General features: G+C 58.8%; 2 protein-coding genes across 4 annotated transcripts in view; one reads left to right on the top strand and one right to left on the bottom strand.

Annotated features, from left to right (window-relative positions):
• Positions 1–6,016: 6,016 nt before the first annotated feature.
• The window catches only part of ERCC2 (ERCC excision repair 2, TFIIH core complex helicase subunit), a 19,925-nt gene continuing 13,543 nt past the window's right edge, over positions 6,017–12,398 (top strand). Inside the window, exons 1-7 of one of the 3 annotated variants that reach the window (XM_038382302.2) lie at positions 6,017–6,109; positions 7,695–7,794; positions 8,587–8,664; positions 9,089–9,151; positions 9,510–9,623; positions 10,229–10,345; positions 11,664–11,780. In XM_038382302.2, the coding sequence (XP_038238230.1) occupies positions 6,105–6,109; positions 7,695–7,794; positions 8,587–8,664; positions 9,089–9,151; positions 9,510–9,623; positions 10,229–10,345; positions 11,664–11,780 (594 nt within the window). In that variant the 5' untranslated portion in view covers positions 6,017–6,104. Of the gene's footprint in view, positions 6,110–6,896; positions 7,052–7,694; positions 7,795–8,586; positions 8,665–9,088; positions 9,152–9,509; positions 9,624–10,228; positions 10,346–11,663; positions 11,781–12,398 lie in introns of those variants that run through there. The other 2 variants (XR_006276804.1, XM_038382303.2) reach the window with 2 other exon arrangements.
• KLC3 (kinesin light chain 3) overlaps positions 11,493–12,398 on the bottom strand; it is a 23,413-nt gene continuing 22,507 nt past the window's right edge. The window contains exon 15 of the transcript XR_006276805.1: positions 11,493–11,508. The gene's annotated coding sequence lies outside the window, so the exon portion shown is untranslated. The remainder of the gene's footprint in view (positions 11,509–12,398) is intronic.

Here is a 12,398-nt window from a genome sequence, read left to right as displayed (position 1 = left end):
ATAAGACAGTAAATATCATATTGCCTCTATATAAATCCATGGTATGTCCACCCCTTGAATGCTGCGGGCAGTTCTAGTTGCCCCATCTCAAGATATATTAGAATTGGAGAAGATACAAAGAAGGGCAACCAAAATGATTAAGGGTCTGGGACAGCTTCCATATGAGGAGAGATTTAAAAGACTGTGACTGTTCAGATTGGAAAAGAGGCGACTTAGGGGAGATAAGATAGACGTCTATATAACAGTGTGGAGAAAATGAATAAGGAATTATTTGTCCCTTGACATAACACAAAATCCTGGGGTCACCTGGTGAAACTAATAGGCAGCAGGTTTAAAACAAAATACTTCTTCACACAAGGCAGAGTCAACCTGTGGAACTCAGTGCCATGAGATGGTGTGAAGGCCAAAAGTATAACTGGGTTCAAAAAAGCATGAGAGAAGTTCCTGGAGGACAGATCCATCAATGGCTGTTAGCCAAGATCATCAGGGATGCAAGCCCATACTCTAGATATCCCTAGCCTCTGACTGCTACAAGCTGGAAATGGATGACAGGGAGGGATCACTCCATAATTGCCCTGTTCTGTATGAAGCATCTGGCACCAGCCACGGTCAGAGACAGGATGCTGGACTAGCAGGTCCATGGGTCTGACCCAGTCTAGCCGTTCTTATGTTCTTGGCACCAGCATCACCATGGGAGCTCATCTTGAGTTGCTTGTTCACTGTGACCCCTCAATCCCCTTCAGAGTCCCTGCTTGCCAGGACACAGCCCCCTGTGCGGTAGGGGTGGCTGGAGTCCCTTGATCCCTCATGTAGAACTGCATTTGGCTGGGTTAGACGCATCTTTGAATGGTCCCAGCTCGCGCTGGCTGACGGCCCTGTGCTCACTATTCATCGCTCCACCGATCTGGGCCGTACGCTGTCTCTGCAGCAATGGTATGGTTCGTTCCAGCTCATTGCTGACAATGTCCAACAGTGTCAGGGTTAGAAGTGCTCCCTGCAGAACCCGCTTGAAACCCCCTCATTTAGTCCACTGCCCCTCCCACTACTGCTCCGACTCCCACCTCTGCTGTCCGCACTCCAGCCCTCTCGGGCCTCCTCCCTGCCCTGTGGCTTCTGGTGACTCCCTTGGCCATCCAGAGGCTCCATCTCCCAGCCATGTTGATGCCAATGGGAGCAGTGTGAGGCCAGGGCTGGGCAAGCACCTCTGGGGATTCCACCACCCTGCCCTGCCCCAGGGAGCCGCTGTTGGGCATGAGGCCCTGAGGGGTGCCTGGGCAGGGCCCACAGGGGTTCTGCATTCACCTGTGACCCACCCCCCTGCCCCAAGCATCTGGGGCCATTTTCCCTGGGGCTGTCATTCCCCATGCAGCCCCGCCTCCGGCAAGGCCTCAGGGCCATGAGCAGCGTTTTCCCAGTCACACGTGCATTGGGGAGGCTTGTTTAGTTGCCCTCAGGGGCATGCACCCCCATAATCATCAGGGGCACAGAACTTCTCTGGCCCTGGGTCTGCGGAGGGAGGGAAGATCGAGCTCCTGTCGGGGAGGGGGGAAAGCAAGCTCCTCCCGGGGCCTGGTGGGGAGGAAAGGAGAGCAAGCTCCTGGGGAAGCACAAAAGGGATCAAATTTAAATTCCTGCACACACCCATGGTAGCCCTGACTCCCAAATGGATGGAGCTCCAAGTGCCGCCACCATACGGCATGACAGGCTAGCGTTAGGCATGCTGGGGCCACCTGCTGCTCCTAGCTGAGGCAGCATCTGGGGGGCCCTTCCAGCCCAGGAACCCGCCGGTGGGGCAGAGCACGGCCCAATCAGGTGTGTGGGGGGAGCGGGTGCCAATGGGGTTTATACACATGGCTCTGAAGCTGATGTACAGACCTTCACAGCAGCTCTATGTGCATGCCCCATTCCCCACCAGGGCCTGGCACAGCACGGCACGCCCAGTCCTGATCTACACCCCACTGTAAATCACTCCCCCCCCGGCTTGGGGCCTGGCTGAGCTGGGGCAGGGCCAGCCGGGGCAGCGAGCCAGAGGCTGACATTAAAGCTGCATTAACTGGACCAACCTGCTACTGCTTTGATGAGCCGAGCCCCTCCCCGGCTGGGGGGGGACAATGAGGGTAGAGGCAAGAAGATGGGAATGAGGGGGTGGGAGAGACCCACTGGCCTGCAACGCAGAGACCCAGGGCTGTACAAATGCCCCGCAGCCCTCCTTCGACGGCTGGGCCTGGCTCACTTTGCTGGGGGCCGATGGTGGGGTGTGTGTGGAGGGGGTGACGGTGGCTGTGCTCTTCCAAGGTCAGCCCACAGACTACGCCCCTGCATGAAACAAGCCCCAGGGGAGGAGCCGTGACGTCAGGACAGGCCAGACTGGAGTCAGAAGAGCCGCCGAGGAGGGTGCACACCTGCACCGCGGCGCTGAGCAGGGAACCACAGCAGCAAGGCTGTGAACCGAGACCTTTGGGGGTCACCCAGCCCAATGGGGGAGCTGTCCTGTGCCCTGGGGGTGCCCTCGTGGTACGTTGCCATGGCTCAGGCTCTCACACGAGTGGCCAGCTCACGAGCAGCTAGAATAGTCTGGAAAAGCAAACAAGTTATGAAGCCGCAAGGCTCTGTGCGGGCCGGCCCTTGTCCTGCTGCGGCAGGTGGGGTTCCCAGGGCGAGCTGTGCCACCAAGGATGCCCGCGGGCCATGGCCGGCTTCCCACTCGGAGGCTGCCCCAGCCTCTGGATGAAAATCACCTCAGTTTCAAGCCCCCAGTTTAAAAGACTGGTGGAGGTGCAGGGGTGGGCAGGCTGAATGGTGCAAGCCCCAGGGATGAGGCCAGGTGCACGCGCCCCGATACACTTGCAGCCCCACCCCTGAATCTGCACCGCGTAGTGACCGGCATGGTCAGAACAGGTCTCGTGCTCAGGAGGGACCATATGCCAGGAGTTCTCAGCCTTTTCCTCTCTGAGGCCCCGCAACACGCTATAAAATCTCCACGGCCCAGCTGTTCCACACCAACTGGTTTTCTGCATAGAAAAGCCAGGGCCAGCGTTAGGGGGTACAAGCAGGGAAATTGCCCAGGGCCCCACGCTAAGTGAAGTTGCTCAGGCTTTGGCTTCAGCTCCGGATGGCAGGGGCTCAAGGCGCCGGGTCCCAGTGTGTCTAATGCTGGCCCTGCTTGGCGGACCCCCCCTGAAACCTGCTCACGGCCTCCTAGGGGGCCCTGATTGAGAACCACTGCCGTACACAACATATTGCCAGACACATTCCCGCTGTGTGCCTCCATTGGGTCAAATGCATGTTCGCTTGTTTCAGACACACTGAAACAAGTTAGTGTTTAGATCAAGCCTGGGTCGTGTTTGCAGATTGGCAGGAACTATGATGTCATTGGAATAACAGAAACTTTGCAGGGCAGTTCAGGTGACGAGCACTGTCATGGGTGGGTATAAACTGTTCAGGAAGGACAGGTACAGGAGGAAAGGGGGAGGAGTTGCACTGTATGTAAGGGAGCAGTATGATTGCTCAGAGCTCCCGTTTGAAACTGGAGAAAAGCCTGTTGAGAGTCTCTGGGTTAAGTTTAGAGGCGAGAGCAACAAGGCTGATGTCGTGGTGGGCGTGTGCTATAGACCACCAGACCAGGAGGATGAGGTAGACGAGGCTTTCTTCGGACAACTAACTGAAGTTTCTAGATCACAGGCCCTGGTTCTCATGGGGACTTCAATCGCTCTGACATCTGCTGGGAGAGCAATACTGCAGTACACAGACAATCCAGGAAGTTTTTGGAGAATGTTGGGGACAACTTCCTGGTGCAAGTGCTGGTGGAACCAACTAGGGGCCATGCTCCTCTTGACCTGCTGCTAACAAACAGGGAAGAATTGGTATTGGAAGTAAAAGTAGGTGACAACCTTGGCAGCAGTGACCATGAGACGATTGAGTTCAGGATCCTGACAAAAGGAAGAAAGGAGAGCAGCAAAATATGAACCCTGGACTTCAGAAAAGCAGACTTTGATTCCCTTAGGGAACTGTTGGGCAGGATCCCCTGGGAGAATAACATGGGGGGAAAGAAGTCCAGGAGAGCTAGCTGTATTTTAAAGAAGCATTATTGAGGGTGCAGGAACAAACCATCCCTATGTGCAGAAAGAATAGCAAATATGGCAGGTGACCAGCTTGACTTAACAGTGAAATCTTCGGTGAGCTTAAACTCAGAAAGGAAGCTTACAAGAAGTGGAAATTTGGAAGATGATTAGGAAGGAATATAAAAATATTGCTCGAGCATGCAAGGGTGTAATCAGGAAGGCCAAAGCACAATTGGAGTTGCAGCTAGCAAGGGATGTGAAGGGTAACAAGAAGGGTTTCTACAGGTATGTTAGCAACAAGAAGAAGGTCAGGGAAAGTGTGGGACCTTAACTGAATGGGGGAGGCAACCTAGTGACAGATGATGTGGAAAAAGCTGAAGTACTCAATGCATTTTTTGCCTCGGTCTTCACAGATAAGGTCAGCTCCCAGACTGCTGTATTGGGCAACACAGTATGGGGCGGAGGTGAGCAGCCCTCAGTGGTGAAAGAACAGGTTAAGGACTTTTTAGAAAAGCTGGACATGCACAAGTCCATGGGTCCAGATGTAATGCATCCAAGGATACTGAGGGAGTTGGCTGATGTGATTGCAGAGCCATTGGCCATTATCTTTGAAAACTCGTGGCGATTGGGGGAGGTCCCGGACGAGTGGAAAAAGGCAAATATAGTGCCCATCTTTAAAAAAAGGAAGAAGGAGAATCCGGGGAACTACAGCCTCACCTCAGTCCCTGGAAAAATCATGGAGCAGGTCCTCAAGGAATCCATTTTGAAGCACTTGGAGGAGAGGAAGGTGATCAGGAACAGTCAACATGGATTCACCAAGGGCAAGTCATGCCTGACCAACCTGATTACCTTCTATGATGAGATAACTGGCTCTGTGGATATGGGGAAAGCAGTGGATGTGATATATCTTGACTTTAGCAAAGCTTTTGTTATGGTCTCCCACAGTTTTCTGGCCAGCAAGTTAAAGAAATATGGGCTGGATGAATGGACTATAAGGTGGATAGAAAGCTGGCTAGATCATCGGACTCAACGGGTAGTGATCAATGGCTCCATGTCTATTTGGCAGCTGGTATCAAGCGGAGTGCCCCAGAGATCGGTCCTGGGCACGGTTTTGTTCACCATATTTATTAATGATCTGGATGATGGGATTAATTGCATCCTCAGTAAATTCTCAGCTGACACTAAGATGGGGGGAGAGGTAGATATGCTGGAGGGTAAGGATAAGGTCCAGAGTGACCTAGACAAACTGGAGGATTGGGCCAGAAATCTGATGAGGTTCAACAAGGACAAGTGCAGAGTCCTGCATGTAGGATGGAAGAATCGCAGGCACTGCTAGAGTCTGGGGACCGACTGGCTAAGCAGCAGTTCTGCAGAAAAGGACCTGGGGATTACAGTGCATCGAGAAGCTGGATATGAGTCAGCAGGGTTTTTAAGGCCCCGGCTTGACAAAGTCCTGGCTGGGATAATTTATTTGGGGTTGGTCCTGCTTTGAGCAGGGGGTTGGACTAGATGATGTCCTGAGGTCTCTCCCAACCCTGATCTTCTATGATTCTATGAAATGTATGTATCTAGAACCCGTGAAATGAGCTGTGGCTCCCCCCAAAATCCATGACTCTGGAGCTGGGGCAACAAAAAATGCAAGACTGGCCATAAAACCCTGAGAGCTCGCAGCACTGCTCTCGCCATAGAGGTCACCCTTCCCCAAGTCCCCCTTTATCCCCATCCACCCTAACCCCAGATCCCACAGGCAGGGTTGCGCCTGCAGCTCTTGGCTCGATTGCTCAGGCCTGCCCATCCATAGCGCTCCCCTGCGCTGCTCATGCCTGGGCGCTTCGGGCTCCCGGCCCACCCTGCCGCTCAGGCGGCCGGGCTCCGCCTCTCAGACGTGACTGGCAGTGTCTTCACCCAATGGAAGTCGGACTCTTCCCTACCGGTCGGCTCTCCAGCCAGTAGGCGGGGAAGGCGGGAGTCGGACCGAGGTGGGAACCGTCAGAGGGCGGGACAGGGCCGGCATGAGGCGTGGGAGGGGCGGGGCTCGGAACCATGAAGTGAGTGAGGGGAGCCGGGGGGTCGGGGTGTTGTGGGGGATGGAGGAGGCGGGGACAGTGGGGAGGGGAGCGTGGGGTGGGGAGGGATGGGGCAGGGTGGGGGGTGTTGTGGGGGATGGAGGAGGCGGGGACAGTGGGGAGGGATGGGGGCAGAGTGGGGGGGGTGTTGTGGGGGATGGAGGAGGCGGGGACAGTGGGGAGGGGATCGTGGGGTGGGGAGGGATGGGGGCAGAGTGGGGGGGTGTTGTGGGGGATGGAGGAGGCGGGGACAGTGGGGAGGGGGTCGTGGGGTGGGGAGGGATGGGGGCAGAGTGGGGGGGTGTTGTGGGGGATGGAGGAGGCGGGGACAGTGGGGAGGGGGTCGTGGGGTGGGGAGGGATGGGGCAGAGTGGGGGGGGTGTTGTGGGGGATGGAGGAGGCGGGGACAGTGGGGAGGGGGTCGTGGGGTGGGGAGGGATGGGGCAGAGTGGGGGGGTGTTGGGGGGGATGGAGGAGGCGGGGACAGTGGGGAGGGGGTCGTGGGGTGGGGAGGGATGGGGGCAGAGTGGTGGGGGTGTTGTGGGGGATGGAGGAGGCGGGGACAGTGGGGAGGGGAGCGTGGGGTGGGGAGGGATGGGGGTGGGGTGGTGGGGGTGTTGTGGGGGATGGAGGAGGCGGGGACAGTGGGGAGGGGAGCGTGGGGTGGGGAGAGATGGGGAGCGGGGGGATGGTGGGGGGTGTTGTGGGGGATGGAGGAGGCGGCGACAGTGGGGAGGGGAGCCATGGGGTGGATTGGCAGGGACAGTGGGTTGGAAGGGCGTGGGGGGGGCGGGTAACAAGCCCCCAGCAGTGCCTGGCAGCCCGCCCTGGCGCAGCCCGCCTGTGGTACAGCAGGCAAAGCACGGGAGGCTGAGCTGGAATTTTCTGATCCAAGAGCTGAAGATGTGACACCACCGAGCTTAGGTTACCATATTTCCGGTTCCCAAAAGAGGACATTTGGGGGTGCTGGAAGTGGCACTGTGATGGGGGTACTCACTGGAGGTGGGGGGCAGTCACTCCCTGTCATTGTGGCAGGATGGTTGGTGCATGGTCAGCGCCTCCCTGCAGGCCCCCTCCTAGGGTGATCAGACAGCAAATGTGAAAAATTGGGCTGGGGTAATAGGAGCCTATATAAGAAAAAGACCCCCAAATTGGGACTGTCCCTATAAAATTGTGACATCTGGTCACCCTACCCCCTCTCCAAGGCTGGAGCCTGGGTTGGTGGGATCCGGCAGCTGTGACTTGCAGGGGAATGGACCAATCAGATGCAGAAGAGGGACCAATCAGGGCTCTTTCTGAGCAGCACCTTGTCTGCTCTGCAAAACCCCTGGACATTTCCTGTTGTTTTAAAAATCCTTTCCCGGACAGAGAAAGGAGGCTTAAAAAAGAGGCTCTGTCTGGAAAAACCCGGACGTACAGTAACTCTAACTGAGCACGGCCCTGAATCAGGTGCTGACTCTGTTTACTCGTTTCTGGGCCAGCCTCCTCTGCCCCACTGTGCCAGGGTGCCCCTCATAGCGGTGGTTCAGCTGGGCTCTCTGAACCCATGACTTGGTCTCATTGTCAGGCTGAACATCGATGGGCTGCTGGTATATTTCCCCTATGACTACATTTACCCGGAGCAGTACTCGTATATGCTGGAGCTCAAGAGGACGCTGGATGCCAAGGTCTTTCCTGGGGGTGGGGGTCTTTGTGGCGGTGGGGAGCACTGGGGGTGGGGGTGTTACATATCTCACTGTGTATGGCTAAATATCAGTGCTTGTATTCAACTATGTTCCCTTCAGAGCCCCTGAGTCCTGCCCAAGTGGGGCTCCTAGCATGCAGCCTGTCACCCAGCTTGGGCACCCTGGGTTGGATGGCACATGTAGTGCCCACTCAGAAAATAGCAGGGTGAATCTCTGTCTGTTGAGGGCAGTGATATGCTGTGGGGGCTGCATGCCACCAGACCAGATTGGCGGGCTGGCACAGCCATCTCCCCGCTGAGGTCGGCACTCTGCTGCAGAAGATGGAGAGGTGCCCAGAGGTCCCCTGGTTGGGCAACTGTGGGGGTGGAATGGGCCGTGTTTGCTGCCCCTGGAGCCTGAGATCTGGTTGTGGGTGCAAGGGTCGTCTCATCCTATCCCTGTCTCTCCCTCCTCTTGCCTCCAGTGTGACACTGCCCCAGTGCTACCCAGGTCACCCTGCTGGGAGGGACCAGTGTGGCCCAGTCCAGCCAGTCTCAGTGGGGTCCTTCTGCAGCCTCCGCTCCTCCCGGACCCGCCTCTGTCCCGGGCTTGGTGACTCCAGATCCCAGGGCCTTTCCTTGCAGGACTCTTTCTGTCTCTCCTCTCTTCTCTGGCCCTTCTGGGTCCCTACAGAAGCAGGGATTGGGGCTCCATAGGCCTTGGCTCAGCCTTCCCTGCTAGCCCCCTGCCCACCCCCTTGGGACTCCCTGTGTGACGGCTGTTCCTCTCTCCCAGGGCCATGGTGTGCTGGAAATGCCATCAGGGACTGGGAAGACCATTTCCCTCCTGTCGCTCATTGTGGCCTATCAGCGGGTGAGTGCCAGGCAAGAGCTGGGCGCGGGGATTGCCAGGTGCGTGTCTAGGTGGCCCACTGGGAGAGGCACTTTCCCCCAAGGCCAGCGTGGCCGTGTGGCAGGCGCTGGCCCAGCACTGGCGCTATCCCGCAGATCTCATGGGTGAGTCTGGGCGGGGGCTAGAGCTGCCTCTGCTTGCTCCACTGGCAGAGTCCTGGGACTGGGGGTCAGGGCCTCTTCTGTGCCCCTCATGTCCCATAGCCAGGTGGGGGTGCTCCACCATCCCCCCATCCCTGGGGCTGTAGCTGTGACGGTGGTGGAGAGGGGAAAGCAGCCTGGGGAGTTTGATGCCCTGGCTGCTCCAGGCTTGGCATCGGTGGCCTCTGGGGCTAGCCAAGCCCCCATCTCGCCCAGTAATGCAGGTGTCTGGCCTGTCTCCCTAGGCCCATCCGCTGGAGGTGACCAAGCTGATCTACTGCTCCAGAACCGTTCCTGAGATCGAGAAGGTGACCAGGGTGTGGGGGGCAGGACCTGTATGTGGTGGGGCCTTGTGTTTGGGGGGTGGGGGAATAATGGCAGGGGCCCTTGCTGCCCTGTGATGGAGAGTGGGGAGGTCGTGGGGGCCCCCCCTCACTGCCCTGGTGCAGGGAGGAAGAGTATGTTGGGAATGGTGTCAGGATCCTTGCTGCCCCAGGGGGAGGAATGTGGGGGGGGAGGGTGTGGGGGATGGTGACAGGGCCCCTTACTGCCCTGGGGGGAGGAGAGGGATGGAGTGGGGGATCACAGCAGGACCCCTCGCTGCCCTGCGGGGAGAAGGGTGTGTGCGGAATCATGGTGGGCCCCTCATTGCCCCTGCTCCGGCAGGTCATTGAGGAACTACGGAAGCTCCTGGATTTCTATGAGAAGTGGACGGGGGAGAAGCTCCCCTTCCTCGGCCTGGCTCTGAGCTCCAGGAAGAACCTCTGCATCCACCCCGAGGTGAGTTGGTTCTGGGCTCCCCACCCTTGGGACCCTGGTTCTGGGGCACAGCCAGGACTCAGTTGCACGGCAGCCTGGGGAGGAGCCCGGGGCTGGTCTGCCCTCCATGCCTGCCGCCCCACGGCCAGGCTGTCCCGTTCAGGGACCTGCCCTGGGCAGAGGCTGAGGCTGCTCCATAGGGTGACTGTGGAACTGCTGCCCCCTGCCCTCCCATCCTCTGGAGCCAGGTACCACTTGCCCTGCCCCTTCCTGTGCATGTCCTGGCCCGAGAGGGTGACAAGTGACTCCGCTGCCCTGTGTGCCCCAGCAGCTGCTCCTTTATACGAGCATGTGTGGTTGAATCTCAGTATGTGCCAGTGCTTGCCGCACTGACTGGCTAGAGAGGCTATGAGTCGGGAGTGAGGGGCACCGGCAGAGCTGGCGGGAGCCCAGGGCTGGGATAGCAGGGGGGCTGCAGGTCGGGAGTGAGGGGCATTGGCAGATCAGGCGGGGGACAGGAGACAGCCCTCCCCCCCCATGCGTTAAACATGGTGCTCTCCAGAACTGAGGGCCCCATGGCGAGGTGCCCTTGGCTCTTTGCCCAGCCTGACAGCTGCTTGTTGTAGGTGAGCTCACTGCGGTTCGGGAAGGAGGTGGACGGCAAGTGTCTGAGCCTGACGGCGTCGTACGTGCGGGCGCAGCATCAGTGGGACAGCGCCATCCCCTCGTGCCGCTTCTTTGAGGTAGTAGGGCTCCTGGGCGAGGGTCAGCCCCTCCCGGCCCATGGGGCCAGCCTTCCCCTCCCAGGAGGTTGTGTGGCGGGAGTTTGACATGCCAGCTGAGCACTGTCACTAGAACCGAAGGGCTACTGGGACGTTTCCCGGGGGGGGGTACCCTGGGCTGTGAGGCACCTTGCTGCTATCTGCCGGAGCACGCAGGAGCCTTGTCTGTGCCCGCTGGGCTCAGCTCCGCCGTCCCCCTGCAGGTTAGCAATAGGCACACTCCAGCCTCCCAGCGCCCGCAAGCAGCATTCACAGATCCGCTGGCCCAAAGCGCCCAGCCCGGCTCCCCGGTCCCAGCCCAGCTTGCAGCCCTTCCATTCGTTTGTACCGAGAACCAGGCGAAGCTCATGTGACAAAGAGCAGAGGTTTGAGAGAGAAGTCTTGGAAACAAATGGTTACGAGTCAAACAAAATCCTAACTCGCCTTCCAGATCCCAGACGTAACTCACCAGCCACTCACCTGTCTGAGGGGGTCTTGCGCCTGGGCTTTTTCCCACCGTTTCCTAGCCAGGCTGGCCGTGACCCTGCACTCATAAGACAAACTATTGGCAGCTGGGCCCTGGGGGGCAGGATCCCAGGTGTGTCTCGGTGTTCCCCAGGCACACCGGCCTTGGTCTTTGATCTTAGGCATCAGCAGGGCACCGCCTGCTGTCTTCCGGAGCTCGTGTGGTGTCGTAGCGACTGCAGTCTTGGTTATGCCAGTGGACTCTCATTGTAAGACACACGATACCCAGGAGAGACATGGCCCGTGTCCCCTTCCTGATGCTGAAACTGTGCGTCACCTTCTGGTCGTAACTCACAGAACTTAAGATGACACGGACAGCCGCCACCTCAAACACTGTCCTGTGACCAACCGGCAATGGGCTCTCACTAGAGGCCGCACATGCCACCCATTGGCGCAGAATGATGTAGCCATCAGACCCAGGGGATCCCTGTAAACCTCTCTGCACCCCATATGCCCTCTGCCAGGTGGCACCAAGAGGTCTGCCCTCCCCAGGGGAAGCTCCTTGCCCCATCGGCCACTGGCAAAGAGAAGACCCACTCTGCTGCCCTGGCTGCTGGCTCTTGCCATTAACACTGGTGGGAGGCATCCCCGCGGCCCGCTCAGAAGGGTTAATGGGCAGGGAACTGGGCAGTGGGGACGGTAGTGTGAAGGGGCTGAGGAGTTGAACTGGAGCAGCTGGAGATGGGCTGGCCCAAGGCCTGGAGCAGCAGAGGGGGGGACGTGAGCCTGGGTGGCACTAAGCCCTGATGTGCAGCGTGCTGTCCCCCCCCCACAGGAGTTCGATGCCCATGGGCGGCAGGTGCCCATCCCCTTTGGCGTCTACAACCTGGATGACCTCAAAGGGTACTGTCGGCAGAAGGGCTGGTGCCCCTACTTCCTCGCCCGCTACTCGGTATGTGGCGGGCCACCGTGCCCTGCTGGGCCCAACGCAGGGGGTGGGGGTGGGGTTCACTGAACCTGGAGAGCAAACCCTCCTCCCCTGGCAGCCAGCAGGGCACATGCAGGGCAGCAGGGTACAGCAGGCCCAGCTGGGAGCCCAGTCCAGCATGGCCTGTCGAGGGGAAGGAGCTGTGATGCTGGGTGGTGGTGTGCTCCTGCGGTAGGTGAGTCCCCCCCCCGCTGGGCACAATGCCAGCCTGTCCTCCAGCCCCAGTGGCTCTGGCCTCCTCTGCCCCACTGGCTGTGACCCAGGCTGGTTACTCCCAGCTGAGCTCAGTTCTGCTCCAACGCTGGCACTGACCCATTGAGTGGGTCTGCCCCAGGGCAAGTGGGATTCAAATCAGGCCCCTGGCAGACTGTAGGGGACTTGGCCCAGGGAGGCTGCCCATGGGCACTTGGGTTAGGCAGAGGCTGAAGCTGAGGCAGGCGCTGGTCCCCCAGGGCCATGTGTTCCTGAGGAGTCGCAGCTGGATGCGCCTGGGAGCTGAGTGGGGCCAGGCCTGGGCTGGGCTGGGCGAGCCTCCGAGGGCAAAGCGGGTGGCGGTGGCGACAGCCTCCTCCCTGAGCTTCC

The sequence above is a fragment of the Dermochelys coriacea genome, chromosome 23, assembly GCF_009764565.3.
Source record: "Dermochelys coriacea isolate rDerCor1 chromosome 23, rDerCor1.pri.v4, whole genome shotgun sequence".
NCBI lineage: Eukaryota > Metazoa > Chordata > Testudines > Dermochelyidae > Dermochelys > Dermochelys coriacea.
Note: the sequence above shows the minus strand (reverse complement) of the source record. Positions and strands in the feature narration are given on the sequence as shown.